This window comes from Charadrius vociferus, unplaced genomic scaffold (assembly GCF_000708025.1).
Source record: "Charadrius vociferus isolate BGI_N301 unplaced genomic scaffold, ASM70802v2 scaffold161, whole genome shotgun sequence".
NCBI lineage: Eukaryota > Metazoa > Chordata > Aves > Charadriiformes > Charadriidae > Charadrius > Charadrius vociferus.
Window position 1 is genome coordinate 1,447,169 of NW_009646928.1, and position 19,601 is coordinate 1,466,769.

Genomic DNA, 19,601 nt, shown 5'->3' on the forward strand with positions numbered 1-19,601 from the left:
GTACACTTGAACAGTCCCTCTTTGGGGTAATGCGTGCTGTTCATTCAATCTAGAGCAGTCACTACAGAAAAAACTTACTACAAAAGTCACTGGCAAAAGATTCCTTAGTATCAAGCCAGCAGAGGAATGTTGGCGTTTCTCAGTTCTCTTTGTAGTCCTCAAATGGAATATCTGCTGGTGGTGGTTAGATGCTGCAGTCAGCTATATGGATTTGGTAGTTGATGGAACTTGTCATATTGCAGACCTGAAGATTTTTTGCAGTTCTGACAGAGGTAATCTGCAATCTGTTGTTCTAATTGTAAAACAGGATCCGGGAAAAGTAGGAGACAGCTGTCAGTATACGCCAGTGGCTTAATTGCTGAGAGACATTGGATACTACAGTTTATAAAGAATATCTATATAAATAGGTGCAGTGCTTTCTGCTTATTTTGAGCTGGTCAAATGCGGCCTAGCTCCAGCATTTTTAAGACATTCTATTAATACTAGTACTTTGGCGATACTTTGTACTCCAAAATATGAGGAAAGAAGTTATCAGAGTTTCATAAACTCTTATATATAAAGTCATTAATCTGTTCTTAAACTTGTATTGGATTCTTCAAAAACCCAGTGCTCAGTAGAAAAACGTTCTTTAATTTGTCTAGTTAGGTAAATTCTTCAGTAAAACTGAAAATTTCATGATAAATTATACAATATTCATGAAATTTTAAGAAAGAATCTGAAATTACGAGCAGTTGTATCTACTGAAATTTAGTATGATGCTTTATCACTTAAGATTAAGAATTTTTTGTAAATAGAATATATTATCTGTTATAGTTTTAATAGATCTCACCAAAAGTTGAGTGAAATCATTTTCAAGAGGTAGTCAACAAAATGCTTTAAAATAGTTGTCAGTAACTCTTGAATTTATTATATACAGCTGAACTTTGAAGTTTCTGTTCTTCATAGTGGCTGTGTACAATAAAGGAAGAACTTCAAACCTTTTACATTTTTTTAATGTAAAATAGCATGCTGTAACAGTTACCTTGCATATTTGTATATAAATAAAAGCTAGTATTTACATATAATTTGAAGCTCATTATTATTTTGTGCATTATTGAGATGTTTCAGCAAAGACCTTGGCTTTTATCTAATTACTCATAAGGAAGATTTTAGAGGTGAGTATTCGTAAAGACTGTATTTGTAAAGACGAAAAAGTGAACTCATAACAACCCATTTAAAAATGGATAGAGAACACCACAATTTTTAAAAGGGAAAGAAGTTTGTGTTCTGTTCTTTACGTGTTTTCCCTCATGTGTGGTTGTTACCTTTCTGATCTGTGCCTTCTGTAATACCAGCCTCAACTCTTTGTTCGTGGCCTTTCAGTCACCTCTTTGTGGGCGCAGCTCATCACGAGGGAGGCTTTCTGTTTCCTTCTCCATACAGCTTACCATCCTTCTCTTTACAACATCCTATGTGGAGCCTCATTGCTATTGTCATGCTTGCAAGAAATTGTCACCTGTTAGTAGGTATTTGCCTAGATCACTGTTGAAAGCCTACGAAAAGAAACAGCTATTTTAGAGTTGGAGTTCCTGCTTCCAAAATGGAAGTAACTACTAATATAAATAATTAAGAACTCCTCAAGTTAGCATGATGGAATATTTCCTTTTTTTTTTCCTTCTCTTTTTTTCTTCTTTCAGAGATTGAAAGCCGCCTTGACCCAGCAGCACCCTCAGGTAACAAATGGAGATACTGCCAAGGGACATCCGAGTGGGTTGGTTAGGACTCAGTCAGAGGAACCACGACCACAGTCACTACAACAACCTGCAACTTCAACGACTGAAACACCGGTATGACAACAGAGTAGACACATACTTCCTATCCCCTTCTTTGTTACACAAAAAAAACCAAGTATCTTTTTCCTTTACTCTTGATTTGTGAAATAGAGGTTAACACGTGCTACAGAATCCTCTTGGAGTCAATAGTTGTGTAGCAGTAAAACGTTTATAGTTCTTACATGTTCTTAAATGCTTCTAGAATATATTACCCAAGATGATAGGTATTCTCTGTCTGGTCAAACTTAAAACTAAGTCCTCCTGATTTCTGGAGTTTAACAGGAAAGTCTGCTGTAAGTGAAAATTGTACAGTTGGTTACTATATATTTGAAAAAAACCTAGGTGCTTTTCATTTATATTTATACTGCATCTGTTTAATATTTTGTATTCTAAACACTCTTCAGAATTTTTTTTAACTGCATCTGGTATCATGCTTATGTTAATTTGCTTGAAGTGTCTTTTCTGGGCTGCCACACGAAGAATTTCAGCTGTGTGAATAAGTGTGCTGTGTCATCCCAGGTACTGAAAGGTGGACTCTGAGTTTTGGAATAGTGTGCTGTTCCTTTGGAATGATAGATAAGAACAGGGCAATAAAGGACAAGACCTCTGAGTCAGACTGGAAGTGGGAGTGCTGCTGGAGGAAAGAGATACTTTCCTGGGTGAATCCTGGAGGATTGCTGCTGTTCTTCTAAAAAAAACTTGCTGGAATATGTTTTCAAAATGCTTTTAAAAAATCTCTGAAAGTTATTTTCAGAATTCATAACATAATACCAATTTTGTAGAAGCTACATACTTGGCTCAGAACCAGAAGGACCTGCATCTGCAGTGAAAGTACTCAGATTCTTAGACTGGCCAGTGAAATCAAATAATGTATCGAAACAAATATGTTTGGAGCAAAAAAGAGGAATAAAGGTTACCCATTGTAAAATGATCTCCTTCTTAGGGCTGCTGTTCTCCCATACTGCCATAAGTTTTGAAAAGAATATTTTCATAATACCACATAACAGAATTTTCAGGATGAAAATCTTGCTGTTTGGTTATTTTGTGGTTACTTTAAAATTGGTATTAAAAAAAAAAAAGGCAAGTGTTTCATTCCTAAAAGGCTGATTTGAGTTCCCAGGGTTGTTTTTTTTTAATTAGCCATCTAGAATTTATGCCAAATGGATATGCCAACAAATGCATGTTTGGTGTTTTTAATTTAAAAATAAAACTTACTGTGGGAGACTAAATGTGCAGGTGCACCTGTGAATATGTCATGTAGACAGTTATATTCTATCTATTCTATCACTTTAAAGTATTTTAAGATCCATTATATTGTTATCATAATTCATTAAGTTTTGCCTAGGGTTTGTATACAGCTGTGAAAGGATTATAATGTATAATTTAAAATATTGAAATATTTTGATCCTGTCATAATATGTAGGTGCATATAAAGGAAATTGGTATGCAGCAGTGGGAAACACATCAAGTAGGAAATTGCTACCTGGAGATCCAGGGATCAGTGAGCATCAGCACTGACAGCATTTGTCAAACAGCTTCTATATATTGGGCATAAACAATTGTGTAGAATTTCAGTTGTAACTAGGTTTGTGGAAAGAGTATTTGGGAAGGGTCAAAAGTAGAAAATTTATTTCCTGCTAGACGTAACTTGTAAAAGCTATTTTAGGTGGAAGAGGTTTTAAAGTTTACCTCTTGTAAACGCATGTGTCATCAGAATCAGTAAAAGTGTCTGAGAGTCCATTTAAAGAAGTATTGCTTCCAGGCTTTATTCGGTTGCCAAATGTAAATGTCACGTAAATTTAACTCTGAAGTGAGAGGCTTCCTCTAGTGCAATTTTAAACCAAAGCTAGAGCCATGATTAAAATGTTACATGTTAATGTAACATGGTAAGGAGTGTAAATACAGTAAAAGTTTTTAAAGCATAGCTGTAGAGTTAAGCAATGTAGCTTTCCACAAAATAAATGTGTATAACCTGAATGTATTTAGAAATGTTGCGAATGCTTTGCTCAAGATGTGATGTGTATTTATACTAGTGCTGTAGGTAAAGTCACAAATAGTATTATACTGTTAACTTCTTTAATACTCTTTACTGTTTTCAGGCATCACCAGCTCAGCCTACGCCACAAACACCAAATACAGGTGGTCGGCGAAGAAGAGCTGCCAATGAAGACCCTGATGAGAAAAGAAGAAAGTTTCTGGAGCGAAACCGGGCTGCTGCTTCCAGATGCCGACAGAAACGGAAAGTCTGGGTGCAGTCATTGGAGAAAAAAGCCGAGGACCTGAGCTCGCTAAATGGCCAGTTACAGGTATACTTTTTTCTTCAAGTAAAAATGAACAAGTTTTTCCATTATTAGACAGCGATCCTGGATCATTGGAACTTAAACTTTGCATGAAATCTGAAATAGAAATGGTTTTGTTAGCTGGTGGCTCAGGTCAGAATTGAAAATTCAGCACTAGTTGCATATAGCAGTAAAATAAGAATATAAGAGCATACTCGCATTTTGAGATGTGTGAACTTTAAGATCATACCCTTTTGTCCCTTGTTCCATTTTAAATAACTTTCAGACTGTGATACTAAACAAGGATGACAAGATGCATTGGACTAAAGGCTTATTAGCAAAGTAATAGCCTTACCTTAAAAACATCTTGCTCTTAGTAATTTGTATCACAGCCTGAGTTATTTAGATAAGATTTGGTTTGATTTCCTTCGGTTCTTTTTAACTTCACTTTTTTTCCTTTAAAGTGAATGTAGTGCTTGTGAAAGGTGACAGATTGACATCACTGGAAACTGAAGGCCTCTTTTGTCCACAGAACAGGTCCAGCACAGGCAGTGGCAGTGCAAATTTCACCACGCTGCCCTCCCAGTGTGCGTAAATCCTATAGTGAGGGAAGTATACTGTAAGAGGGTAGCCTAGTGTATGTTGCAAGTCATTTTTCCACCTCAGCTGAGGTTGACAGTCTTGGAAAGTTGTCATGTGGACAACTGTTCCTGTAGGAACAATCCATGACCCTTTTGTTTAAACTACTATTAAATGTTAAAGCGTGCTTTCTTAGTGTTTTCCAGCAGCATGTGAGAATTGGCACAAAGTATTGTTTCAAAATGAAAAGTCAAAGAGCTTTGTTTTGAAAATTACAGAAAGGAAAAATGATGTCATTTCCTAAATGAAGCATTCATTTAGAAAATGCAATGGAAAGTGTTTTGATGTATTAAAGTTTCACTTCACGTTCTTTCAGCAGAGCTGTTCGCGGAGTCAAATTCACAGATATTTTCCTTCCTATTAAAACTCTTCTTTCATGCTGTTTGATAAAGAAAATGGCCTAGTTTGACCGACAGGAAAGTAGGGCATGTTGAGATTACTTTTTATCCTGTAATGAAAATTACAGTGGATCAGTTGTCTTCGGGTTCATGTCTTAAAGAATACTCAGCATCCCAGACTCTAAAATGTGAGAAATTCCTATCTAAGCACACAGCGTGGAATTGTTTCCTCTGCACCAGCATTAGTTAAATTTCTTGCAAGTACGTCATTTTCTCATACCTGTTCAGTCTTTAGACACATTCCTTTAGTGCAGTCACAGTCTCACTGTAAAACCATTAATTACGAAATGGTTTGTAGCACTATAGCTTAAACAATCTAAGAAGCAAGTGAAGGTAAATCTACAAGAAGAAAAGCAAAGAACAAAAAAGATTGGCTATATTTCTTTTTTTTTTTTTGTAAAATTCATTTCTGGTATTATGTGAACTGCCTTTAACTCATACATACCAAATTTTTATAACCAAAAATGATGTAAGTACCATAACCAAAAGACTCCCAGATTTCCAAGAGTTAACTCAGTAGTAGTGAATACAAGAAAAAGGATTTTCTTAGTATACCAAAAGCAAAACTGTTAACTGTGAAGAACAGAATGACTTGTAAAGAAAATTGAAGGTCAGACAAATAATTAAACTGTACTTTATGTGAAAACGTTAATCAGTCCTATATTTCTGTAATAATTCTTCACTTGACAGGCTAACACAGCTGATCAGCATAGTGGGCAGTAATGACCCATGATTACTTACTTTATATTTAATAGTAAATTTAATAAGTTTGGAGTTTTGCCTTAGTACAGTTTTATAGAGTAAGTGTTAGGGTTTAGTAGTTCATATTTTGTTTAATGTCTAAATGACCTGCTCAGCTGAATTTATCGAGATGTCGCATTTCCAAAAGTAGGTTAATAGCAAAATGACTACGTAGGGTTGCTTCATGTAATAATTCTGACTTCTTTCAACACAGTTAGTAGCTTTCTTGTAATGTCTATGTCAAAGCTTCTAATGTCAAGGTTTTTAAAACTGGAAACTAACAGTACTTACAGATTTTTGAAGAGATTCACTTGGTTGATGTATATATTTTGCTCCATGGTTTTCAGCTTTCTGTAGATTAACTTCTGCCTACTTTCTTCTTTTAAATGTTTGAATGTCATTTCTTTATGAAGCATTATTTTTCAAATTTTTGCTTAAGGGAAAATTTACATCTACTGCATCACACCAGTAACACGGTTAGGTTAGGCTGGCTGTCTTTATTAAATGCTCTGCTATGCAAGATTTTTCCATGCTTCCAAACTTTTAAAGTTGTATTTACTGTTTGCTTTTTGTGGACTGTGTTTTCTACTAAGGTGCTGATTTGTTTATTGATCTTAGATTTTTACATACCACACTGCCTCTGCATCTTGCACAATATTGCAGGGTATGGTATGCTATATAACATGTTAAGGAAGTACTGACAGTGTGTCCCCAGTAGCTACTCAATCGTATTGCAGGATCAGATGTCAAAGGTCATTACACGGTCTGTATTTGGTCTTTGTTGATCTGATAATCTTAGAGGGCAAAGTATTAGTAGAAGAATGGCTTGTCTTCCTCATGAAGTCATTGCAGGTTTTAAAGGATCAGCAATCAAGTGGTGGTTTGTACTAATGCTGCAGAAGCTGCTTTAGGAAGGTGAAACTATGAAAGAAGTGCCCGTAAGTAAAGGCCCTTTCCCATATAGGGGTATCTTGTTGAAGTTGTCCAAAAAGAAACTGAGAGTGTTTTTTAACTCAGCCATACTCAATCCGCTATCCTATAAGTCACATCTACCTGTCTCTGATGAGAGTTTTGGTAAATATACCTCAGAAATACTGTCCCATACCTTGCTGAGTAAGGGTTAATCTGGTCCCACTATTACATATGTATTTTGGATCCGAGGAGAAATAGGCAGATAGAGAAGAACGTATTGTACACCGTGTGGTGTACCTTCGTAAGAATTACAGAAGGGAAAGTATCTTTTGAAAAATGGAGTGCAGGTAAAAATAGATATCATTTCCTCCAGAAACCTGCTTTCTAATGTTAGCACATTTTGAAATGTGGGAACATAAAAATTTTTCTAGACAGCATGTGAGGTATATTTCATGCTTATTTAAAGAGAAGTTGATGCCTACACTTGACTTGGTATCTCATTAATGAGGAGGACCTTTTCAGCGTGAAAACTTGAAATAGTCTTTCCTCATGCCAACTGTTTATTCCATGTGTTTCTTGTTAGCCTGTTTTCAGCATCTTAACCACATGTTAAATGACTACCACATGTTAACATGTTGTGAATGATATGAAAAGACTTCTATTGTCACATACACGATAAGAAACTACAATGTGTATAGGAGCTGGTTCTAACAACCCCCCTTTATTACCAGCTAGAAGTGGATCTTACTGGTAATATGTAAATGACAACCATGGATTGCCTTTCTGTGACGCTCCACGTATCATGTGTGTAGCAGACATACTCTATTCTACTTTCAGGCATGATTTGGGCACAGCACATACCACGGTTGGCACACAGCGCTGGTGTTAATAACAATGCTAGCTATGTATTCAATGAGAATACCTCAACTTTTTTTTTTACTACAGGTATGCCATTCTACTTTTTCAAATCCGCTTTAATGTAAGATATTTGCTTTTTCTATTTCTGTTAGTGAAACTTAGTATTTCTAATACAACTGACAATCTATAAACTGCCTTTTCAAAAGTTTTTCATAAACATTAGTTTTACTTACATTGATAAACAGTGACTTCATACTATATATACTGCTTGTGTATAAAATTCTCCCTTAAAATATAGATGAAGGTGAACTTTTTCCTGATTTGATAGCTTATTTTGCTGACATTCCTTTAAACTAACAGAAATACGTTTCATATTCTTGGACATTACTGCTTCAGTAGATTATCAAGAAGGGTCTCAAAATTACATCAACATTTTTTTTTTTCCCCCAGCTATGTCAATTCTGTGCAGCTGCCTGCTTGGCATCCAGATTTGTGGCTCCTCAGTAAACAACATGGTGAACTAAGAGGAGACTGAAAGCTGGAGGCAGAAGTAGTGTGCTTTCTTAACAGCCCAAGATTTCAGGACATGTAATGCCAGCTGGTAGAGAATTTGTGGGGGTTTTGGTTGGGTTTTTTCCATTGCAACCTTTTTTTAATTCTAATCGTATTTTTCTTTCATGAGAAACATCCATGAAGTCAGATTTCTGGCTCTTTCAGCTCTTGATTTTGTTTTTAAATATAAAGTTTCTACAAGAGATATTTGACACAATAAAATGACTGAATAGAAAAGTAGTCTTTAAGAGTTTAAGAGGATTTTGCAAGTGTAGAGGCTTGAAATTTTTGTCTTCTAAATGGAGAGAGAAGCTGCAAAGAGGAGCTTTTCTTTTAAAAAAAATCTGGTATTTTAGTTACAGTATTTATAAGCTGCATTACTTAGTATCTTTAAACCTAATAAATTCTGTTCTTAAAGATTGTTTTCCTTACTTTGGAATCCTTTTAATTGTAATTCATCTCTTCTCTAACTGCATAGCCTTATTTCTAGCTTTCAAGTAAACAAGTTGACTTTCTTTTGTTTTATTTTTTCCAGATAATTTTAGTTGCAATCCAATTTTCCTGTGGTTTTTTTTCGTTAACTTGCTCTCAAATGTAAACATATGCATTTACCAAACAATGTCACGTGTGTGGTATATTATCCTAATGTGCAAAGGTTCTTGCGGTTTAAGTAACTTCAAGTGTCAATGGAAAGGATTTATATTTAAAATAAAATAACCCATGAAAAGTGCATATTGTGACTAGATATGTTGATCACAAAGCATTACAGATAACTTGATTCTGTAGATGTATAATTTTTTTTCTACTATTTAAAGTGAAAATGTGTCTGTCAAAATGCCGTGCCATTTTTAATTTGGAGTGTCACATATAATACAGTTATGTAGTGTTTCTCATCTGTAGGTATCAAACTGCTTTATAGGGACGGTAAGTATCACTGTCCTCCATTTTACAAATGGGGAAATTGAAGCACAAAGAAGTAAAATGACCTTGCTGAAGGTCACTCAATAGTGGAAAGGTACAGCCTGGAAATGAACCCAGTCACTGGATTCTGCAGGTGCTCTCTCCTAGATTACACTCTGCTTTAGTGACATAAGCTGACATTTCAGGATTTTGTCATTATTATCAGGGATTCCTTCGTACAGCACGTTTATGTATGATTGCCAAAGAGAAAATTAATATGGAAATCAACAAACACTAAATGATTTTCCAGTAGATGCGATTTTCTTTTTTGAAGTACACATACAGATATAGTCACCAAAAATAATTCTGCATTGGCTGATAATTATTTTTTTTTACCTTTTTTAATCTTGGCTGTGGCATCTGTTAAAATGTGGGTAGTTAAATGTAGGTTTACTCTGATTAGAATTCATCACAAAACCTTGCAGAAGAGTTTTACAGTAACTGGATCATGTAAATGAGACTATATGTAGACTCTGCATCTGCACACTGAAAAACATATGTTGTACTTTCAAAAAAAAGCATTTCCTAGTTTAAGAAAACCATAAAATAAAGTTACCCAAGTTTCAGTTAATATTCACATATTCTGATAGAAGAAATGTATACATTTTTGCAATATATACCAAATGGAAACTTCTTGTATTTTATCTACCCCTAAATGAACAACTGAAAATCCTATAGAACTTAATACTTACCTTCAAAATTTGTGTAGTTTGAGCCTGGTAAAGCATGTAACTTTCTTCTCCTTTAGAATGAAGTCACCCTGCTGAGAAATGAAGTGGCACAGCTGAAACAGCTTCTTCTGGCTCATAAAGATTGCCCTGTAACCGCCATGCAGAAGAAATCTGGCTATCATAGTGAGTAATGTTCCATTACCTATAGCCTTAGGCTGCATCAATGAAATACTGCCAAAGTGAACTGAATGAACATTAAAATTGAGAGGTGCAGTTCTAAATTACATTAAAGTTGTTTTTTTTTTTTAAATCTCGAAGGTTATTGGAAGACAGAAATGGATATGTGATATTTAGAAATATATTCTTAAGTACTTTCAGTTGAAGTGCTGCGTAACACTGAAGGTTTTATGTTGGTTTAATAAGCGCATATGATAATTAGCATTTAAGGACTATCGGTTTCTACACCTGCTTTGGAAAATATAATTAAAGTATTAAGAGCACATGATAAACCATTTTTTATACTTTATCTTAGCCTAGTACAGTGAAAGGTCCTTGTGGGTTGTTTTCTTCATCGTAATGAGATTTCAGTAGAGGTAATATAACAGCTGTCCTCATTTACCGTAACATCCAGGATCAGTCAAGCCGTTAAAATAATCAGATGCAGGTTCATGGCTTCTACTGTACGATGTCTTCTAGATTGTTTTGATTTCCACATTAAGGGACTACTTTTCTATAAACAAGATATTTTAAAAAACAATTCTAATACTGAAGGGAATACTGAGAGCTTCAGTAGCGTTTTTTTTCTAATACATATTTTTACTTGAAGTTGCTCATTTGATTTTTCATCCTTCCAGCATTTTAAAGGTTAATTATGCTTTCCTGACTTGTAACTTCCTTTTTGGATATGATACACAGTGCCAGAACCAGCTGCTGCTGCTGTAGAATAAATGGCCAATTTTGTCCATTGTACACAAATTTGTTACAAATAACTGAGCTGGGAATGCATTAGGCAACATTCATAATATATAACCCACAGCTTTCGTTTTTATGATTTAGTGATATTTCAGGATATTTGTAAATGTGAAGATTGTTTCTGCCATATGTAGCCACTTCATTTTAATTTGCCAGTGTCAGTAATTCAGGAGAATAAAGGAACATTTTGTATTGCATGCAAACAGATCCTCAGGTGCTTGCGATAAAACTTAATGGCCACCATCTTTACTTGTAGTCATTGTAAGCAATTTCATCAGAATGGGCAATATTTTTTAATTTAAAAGATTCAGGAGATTTAGCAACTCTCTATTGCCATATATATTTAGAATACTGATTTTGTCAGTTCTGAGCTTATAAATCTTGGTCCTTTGATCTCCAGTCATTTTGACAAGATGGAAAATAGCGTCTTGGAGTAAATTGGAACAGTATAGAAATATGTTTGGGATTTATATTAACAATGATTGCTGCAGGGATGAGGCCATTATGGCTCCCATCTGACAGAACAACATAATTTCATACGGAAGCTACTAGGGGATAACATTATGCATGCAAGGTTTTTCAAAAATAAACAAAAAAAACCCCTGTAGGTTTCTTGAATTTTGATGTTTTGAGGAAGCCTGTTCCTGAATTGGCATGAAAAATATTTAAACATAAGTCTTAAACTGGCAAACTAATTACATGCTGAGGATTTCTTTGTTGAAGAATTAATGAATGGCCTGTTTAGTGATGCTTATTTTCTGCCCTCAGAAAAGGACTATAACGTTCCTGATTTACTAAAGAATGCAAAATGAATAAGAACTAAAATATTAAGTGGTGGGAAAAGTCTACATTTGAGGAAAAAAAAAAATAGTAAGCAAGGAGATTGGAAGCATAGCTCACCTAGTTTCTTGAAAAGTCTCTTGAAAGTCAAAGTTCAACAGGAATGATAGTTGTAATGCCATCCCTCTGAAAGGATTTTGTCACATTATCTCTGTGTGACTATGGTTAGGAAAGCATGTTGGCTAAGTGACATACCCTCAGTACAATTTATGAGAGGAAAAAATGGTTTCAGTTAATATGTTCATGAAAATGGTGTTCATATATGAAGTAATTTTAAATAAACATTACGGTCATCAAGTAATCTAAGTTGAATTGCTTCAAAAACGTATTGAGTGGTTTAACAGTCTGTCTCTGCAGAAGAAATTGAAGAGATGAGATTACAGAGCTCCTGCAGTGCTGAATATTGTGCACTGCTGAGACAGTGCTAGTTTATACTGTGCAGATCGTCTTTTAACAGCTAAGTCCACAATTTAATGGGACTTCATGTGTGATGCACTTGAATAGGCACAAATAATCTATTGCTTTTCAGGGTATTTTTGGCACTTACTTTTACATATCTTTTAAGATCTTTTGGATTTCCTAGGGACATTTTTGTCTCGGGCCAAGTGAAAAGCATGACAGTGCGGATACCCGTTTCTTTTTCTGAGACTGTTTTTGGGATCTTATTTTCCTTATTTAAAAAGTCTTGTGCCTGCTTAAAAGAGGATGTTATCAACACAGAGAAACCATAAAAATAGTTATTGTGCTTTGAGGCAGTATGGATGAATTTCTGTTGCAATGTTTGAGTTTTCAGCCAGTTTACACTTTTTTATTTCCCAAAGAAGGATCCCACTGGTTCTGAATGCATCTTTAAACATTTGGGGGGGGGGGGGGGGGGGGTAGGGGAACACAAAAAAGTGCCCTGTATAGGAGAAATCTAAATGCTGTTCATTTATTTTTCATTTTAGCTCTTCTATACCAGGCTATTTCTAAAAGTCTTCTGCAATACTCCTGTATTTTCTCAGGCTTTTTCTTGACTTGGAGAAGGAAAAAGGTGAAAACTTGTGAGAAGAAAATGCATTGTGAAAATGAGTTGTAAAACACCCTTTTCAACTATTTTTTTTGATATTTTTAGGTATTCTTCCATATTTTTCAAAAGGACATCATAACATTCAGGAACATTTGTACAAAACTGAATATAAAGGAAGATAAATAGAGGCTGCAGTGTAGGTGGTGTTAAATGAAGGTTTCTGTGTTCTTTCTCTAGTTAGTTTTAAAGAAATGGTAGAAGGTGACTAAGCAGTTTCAGACCTCAGATAATTTGAACCACTCAAACGACTATGTTCCTACAGCCTGCTGTGGACAAGCAACAGTCCTTCAGTGACTGCAGGGAATATTCACAAAGGCCAACTCACTGGAAATGAGCATTTCTAGGCTTGAGTCCCTCTATAGTCCACGGATAGCCTGATGAGAATTACCACGAGGCTTCCTTTCTAGTGATTATCAGGGCATCAAAAGGCAGTTCTGGATCATGTGCCAGTGCTTACATACTCGGTCCTGTTTTGTTGTTTGGTTGGGTTTTTTTGGTGGGGTTTTTCCTTCTGAAGACTGGAATCTCTCTTTGATTGCTTACCCTTACTGAAAGCTATTGGTAAGCAATGCTAATAAGAAGCAAACAGTTGCAATGTTTGACTACTCTAAAAAGGTACTTTTTAGTAAATCCTCAAAAGTCTCCTCTGTGCTTTCTTTGGTATTTTTCAAATCTTTTCTGTAGCTCGGTGTAGCCCATGTTGTGTTCCATTACCAAAATATCTTGTTCCTTCTCATGACACAGCCTGTCTAGGAGCTGTATAGCCTTCAAGAAAGTTCATGTGATGTCGTCAGTATTCTAATGTACAGTGCGCGTTACTCCTGTAGATTCATTTCTAATTCGGACTGTTCATTTTCCTTGGTTTGAGTCAAAGCTGGGGGAGCCATTAAAAAACTAAAATGCCTTGGCTTTTTTCTACATTGTTAGCTGCATTATGATTCTGGTATGTGTCAGTTGTACTCTTGAAACCACAGTCCTGGGCCTGGCAATTCTCTGGTCAAGTAAGAAAAAAAAAATCTGTTGGAATTTAAATGTGACTTTCCTGTGTTGTTCTAAAAGCCTTTATTCTTTATTCCCAGTCTTCAGGCTTAAGAAAACAAGTCACCTTTGTAATGAGTTGACTTTAAATATCTTCTATATTCACTGAGTAGATTTTCTTGTTTGGTTGTAGTTCTTCAAATGGACTTCTGTATTCGGTTTTTGGCTGCTGTTCCTGTAAAGTTAGTGTTATATAAGGAAGGATTTTGAAGAAAGTCTAAATAGCTATTCTTCAGGGTGGTACCTCATTTCTCAATATTACTTTGTAGTCATTGCAAGGATTTATGCTTCCAGTCAAATTTATTACTGTAAACTAGTGTTAGTTTTTTATCTTTATATAATCACCTCTCTGCTGTAAGCCCCCCCGTCCCCCAGCCCCGGCATCTGAAAATACCTGAATCATGTGCTTGTGTCTCTTCAGCACAGTATGTTTGTTCCTCTGCTCAGTGATATGAAAACTTCTATTGTACATTGGTGATCGTAAGCACTCTCATAATTGCTTCTTCCATTGCATATGTGATCTTCCTGAGCCCATCAACTTTAGAAAAATCAAGCCTTTCTCATATTCTTTACCACTGTGATATCATTACAGACATTTCTTGTGAGTTAACAATGTACATGTTAAGGGATACAGAACAATGGAAGACCTTCCTTCTCTGGCTGAAAGATAACGATCTACTTTACTTCCTCTCTGTCTCTGGTTTGTAGCATTTAAACTAACTCTTTTTCTTGAGAATAAGGAGGATTTGGCCAACAAGGAAATTGGGTATCAGCAGAAGCAGCATAATAGGAAGATTGAGATTCATAAAAGAACAGGTACTCTGAAGAGGAGGAGCAGGTGATACAGCAGAGAGACTGTATTTGATCCATATTGTTCCGCTTGCTGCCATTTCATTCTGTCTGAGGGGAAGAATATGCTACTCACATAATTCAGTATTTTTCAGGAAGTGGCACTAGAATTTTTTTTTAACAAAGTTTGCATGTGTTCCTTCTTTCTTGTTCGTACATGAGGTCTTGTAGGTCTTGCTAGAGGTGTAGCGAAGATGAAGTACCGATGAATAGTGTTGACTGAATTGCCACTCATTCATGTTCTTTCTGTTCTTGAATGGGCAAGTTCCTACTAAGGATCACAAATGTCTTTCAGAAGACATTTGCTGTATACAATTACCATGTAACATTAAGATATGTGGTAATCGTAAGCAGACCTTGCTCAGTATCATCTGTCTCTATCTCCTTTAATGCTTGAAAGATCTGTTTTTGAAAAAATGCAGTATCTGTAAAATAGTTGGCTTCATGAATAAGAACATTATGATACTTTCAAATTATTATGTCCAAGCTCTGGTAGTAGAGGTATAAGAGAAATTGCTACCTTGTTCGCATAGGCAGTATTTCTTAGAAAGAAATATAGCACTTTTGCTTGCTTACCTATCCTTTTTGACCATACCATTCTTTTCCAGAAGCGGATGATAAAAAAACCTGTTGTTTTCAGGCTTTGAAGAGGAGTGTGTTCTTAGTATGCATGGTGTTGTTCAAGGATCTTTATATTGTGAACTTGAATTGCTAATTTAGTGAACTTTCGTAAGAGCTAGTATGTCGTATAAACCTCAGTACATCATAAACTTCATCTCATCATTGTTTGTTCATGCTTAGTTTTCCTTTTTGTAGCTGCCGTTAGCCTGGCTTTCTATGGAAACGAGGCTATGATACCACAGTGGTGTTCATAGAACTATAGAATGGTTTAGGGTGGAAGGGACCTTGAAGATCATCGAGTTCCAACCCCCCTGCCATGGGCAGGGACACCTCCCACTAGACCAGGTTGCCCAAGGCCACATCCAGCCTGGCCTTGAACACCTCCAGGGATGGGGCACCCACAACCTCTCTGGGCAACCTGTGCCAGTGCCTTACCACCCTTAAAGTGAAAAATTTCTTCCTAATGTTTAATCTAAACCTGCCCTCTTCCCGTTTATAGCCATTCCTCCTCGTCCTATCACTACGTGACCTAGTAAAAAGTCCCTCCCCAGCTTTCCTTTAGGCCCCCTTTAGGTACTGGAAGGCTGCAATAAGATCTCCCCGGAGCCTTCTCTTATCCAGGCTGAACAGCCCCAACTCTCTGAGCCTCTCCTCATAGGAGAGGTGTTCCAGCACTTGGATCATCCTCGTGGCTCTCCTCTGGACATGCTCCAGCAGGTCCATGGCTTTCTTATGTTGCGGACTCCACAGCTGGATGTAGTACTCCAGGTGGGGTCTCAGGAGAGTGGAGTAGAGGGGCAGAATCTCTTCTCTTAGTGTTAGTGTCATCCTGTCCCATCCCTTCTCAACCGCTGAGTAACTTGTGAATTTGTAGAATTAGAAATAATTCTAGAATTATCATTAGAATTAGGCGTGGTACCCACCAGCTGATTTACTAGGCAGGAAATCAGACAATTTTTAATCATGACTTTGAAGATGTGAAAATGTTCTTGTTTCCTGAATATTCTGTAGTGCAGTCCGTATTTTTTTTGCTTACAAAGTAGTATTTTCTTTAAAAAATGAAAATAAAATCGTTTTGCAACTTGTGCTGCATTACACCATGAATTCTAATTATTTACGGGATGATTGCTGTTAACCTGGGACGTGGTGGTGTGCATTCCGGGAGGAAAACAAATAATTAATTTTTCTTCTTCAGCTGCAGATAAAGATGACAGTTCAGAAGACATATCAGTGCCAAGCAGTCCACACACGGAGGCTATTCAGCACAGCTCTGTCAGCACTTCCAATGGCGTAAGCTCAACTTCCAAGGCAGAAGCAGTGGCCACCTCCGTTCTCACCCAGATGGCGGACCAGAGCACGGAGCCGGTGCTTTCCCAGATCGTCATGGCGCCTCCCTCCCAGTCGCAGCCTTCAGGAAGTTGATTAAAAACTTGCATTGCGTCAGTTTCTTAGATATACATTTGTGACTTTAAAGGGAAATCAACAAAAGACCAGTCTCCATCTAGGAGAAATTGTAGCTTAAAATTATTAATTTTTAAAAATCCAATTTAAATTTGGCTTTAACGATTGGCAGGTGAAGATGAGACAGAACACCAGTTCTAGTCTCTCTGCAAAAGACTTTTTTTTTTTAAGTATTAGTTTTACTAGTTATTTTTTGTGCTTAATGTGTAAAGTGTGTGTACAGTACAATGTGGTTTATTTCATTTTTAATTTGGTATTATTTCAACAAACATTGGGGTGAATTATTAAAGGTCATCCCCAAGACTGTGATAGTAATGTTATGTGACATTTTTATACCAAAGTTCTGCATAGTCCCTATTGACTTTGTAACGTGAGCAAGGTCATAAAGCACTAGGCAAGAGAAAGACAGTAACAGTAAATTTGCTTTTAGTCTTTTTGCCTTTTTGTTGTTTTGCACATTATGAGAGGAAGAACATTGGGAGAAAAATGTTTGGGTTGTTTTATGTATAGCATTTTGGTTGGCTTTTTAACTGTTGGGGTTTTTAATTTGTGTAATAGGGCCAGTACAGTATATGAGATACAGTACTCTTATGCACATACCTATCCTAGATGAGAATCACTGCTAAATAGATTTGATTTTTTTTTTGTTGTTTTAAATTGTTGTCAGGTGGGCTTTTTCCCCTCCAACACTTTCATTCTAGGGGGAGGAAAGCTTTATTTCTCCGGTCAGAATAGATCTCTATTTGTTGCTAGGCTGAAACCAGTAAGCATATTGTAAAATACAGGGTTATCAAATACGGAATACTTAGTGTTCCAAAGTAAGTTGATATTTTGTGGATTTTTGAGTCACAGACTAAGGAGTTTACTCATGGTTTTGGATGCCAGAAAAGCCTAAAATCCTTCTTCAGACAACTCAAGACTTTTTTTTGTCATTGTCTTGTATTTGCAAGCTAACTTGTACTTAATTCTTGTGTAAGCACTGTCATCTTTTAGTAGCAAAAATTTTGATACCTTTCTTGTGGGGGGAAAAAAAAAAATCAGTATCTACCGTATCTTGGAAACAATGTAATTATAATGTGGTGTGTGTGGTGTGTGCGTGAGAATGGTTCAGTAGTTAATGCCAGCAGTCTTTTGCTTGAATGTTTAAAGATGCCTTCAATGTGATGCTGGCTGATAGGTGATTGCAGTTTTAAAATGTTATTTACTGTGCGAACTTGGATAACTAACATTCCATGATGTAGTTTGTTTCTGATGAGATGATTGTAGGTACACTTTTTTCTCATTATCCAATCATCTGTAGGATATTGAGTTTTTTAAATGTGCCATTATCTATTTTGATTCTGTACTCATGTTCAAAATACAGTACAATATTTTACAATAGATTAAGTTGTTTAAAAAAAGTAGATGTGTGCTTTCAAGTCGGAAAACTTTGTATAATAGCAAAAACAAATGCATAGTAGCAACTGGCAGTAAAGCAGGATTCCATTATGTATATAACAAAGATTTAATGCATTTATAATGGGTTGTGTAGTTCATTTGCTCTTCCTTCTTCACACTATACTATGTGTTTTTAAGTGTCAGTGCCATCAAGTTTCTATTTGATTCAGTTTTAAATCTGAAAATGTAATTGATCCACAGGAAAACCATAATTTCTGCAATATATATACAACCATACTATAATGAAAACTGGAAAAAGAAGTATCTAAGTCATATATGTATCATTGCAGGGCTTTAAGCATGAAAATAATAGGGATTCTAAATATTTTGTATTTTAAAACTAAGAAAGTTGAGTTGATAACCTCATGTGTTTAAAAGTCTTACTTTCCCAGTTTCAAGATAAAAAGCTGTAACAGTTACTGAACGTTTCCAGGATGGTGAAATGCAATGGACCTCTTGTGAGAAGGAAACTAATTGCAAAGGCACAAAATGGGAATTCTGCACGAAAGCTATACAGTCACTTTTCATTGTAGTTTTGGTGGACTAGATAAGGCCTCATTGATTATTCTATAATTTGGTCTCCTAAACACAAAGGCTTTTAAATCATATTTATATAAGTGGAGTTTTTTTATAACAAAACTGTCGCACTTGTAAAATAAGTCTGCATAAGTGTATAGGAGATGTGTAAACAGTTAATGAATTTAACACTGGGGCTGGAAAAGAACCATTAAAATCTGTGTTCAGCAAATAGAGAAAAGTTATTAGTCGTACTACCATGGATTCTGTTTTGAGACGTATGTCACACTACTTCTGTACCTAGCATTTTGGGTCTTTACATTTGACATGTTTCACAAACTGTACTGTTTTCTTTTATGTGCAGTTTGCATGAGTAAATCATCAAAGAGAATAAAATCTATCTTTAAGTTATGTTCCTATTTTAATGGAATTATAATTGTTCTAAAAGGCAGCACCGTCTTCAGACTTATTTCTTCATCCTTGCAATTATCAGCATTTTTTCTGGAAGTCATTACTATAATGTCAAAGTAACGTTATGTAAATAAGAACACCTATGGTTCTTTAGAAAGTAAGTCCAATTCCATTGCTCTGCAGTTGAGCTCCAGCAGCTTCTGAGGAACAAGCCTCGTATCGTTAGTTCCCGGCGCCCACAGTAATCCACGGGTAAAGAAGTTCATAAACATAGCTTGGTGATTCCAGATGTTGGTCGGCCATTTCTGGTTGCCCCGAGATCCACAGCAAAAGTGCTGCGTGTAATCAGAATTTCCAGCTACCTTCCAGGTATCTTAATCTTATCTGTATAGACATGGAGCCAGGAAATAACAGCTGTAGTCAGATGAACTGCTCACAGTTGTGCGGTGAAAGGTTGAGGGGTGAAAAATCATGCCCTCATGTTTGATTTTTAGAATATTAAAAATGGTTTGGCATTATTTATGGATGTTGGAAACATATATGGAGTGGCACATTCTATTACCTCA

At 36.0% G+C, this 19,601-nt stretch overlaps 1 protein-coding gene across 2 annotated transcripts in view; it reads left to right on the forward strand.

The window, feature by feature from the left end:
* ATF2 (activating transcription factor 2) overlaps positions 1 to 19,076 on the forward strand; it is a 42,374-nt gene extending 23,298 nt beyond the window's left edge. For both annotated transcript variants that reach the window (XM_009894531.1, XM_009894532.1), the window contains 4 exons: positions 1,677 to 1,826; positions 3,911 to 4,117; positions 9,899 to 10,004; positions 16,406 to 19,076. In XM_009894531.1, the coding sequence (XP_009892833.1) occupies positions 1,677 to 1,826; positions 3,911 to 4,117; positions 9,899 to 10,004; positions 16,406 to 16,632 (690 nt within the window). In that variant the 3' untranslated portion in view covers positions 16,633 to 19,076. The remainder of the gene's footprint in view (positions 1 to 1,676; positions 1,827 to 3,910; positions 4,118 to 9,898; positions 10,005 to 16,405) is intronic.
* The last annotated feature ends 525 nt before the right edge of the window (positions 19,077 to 19,601 follow it).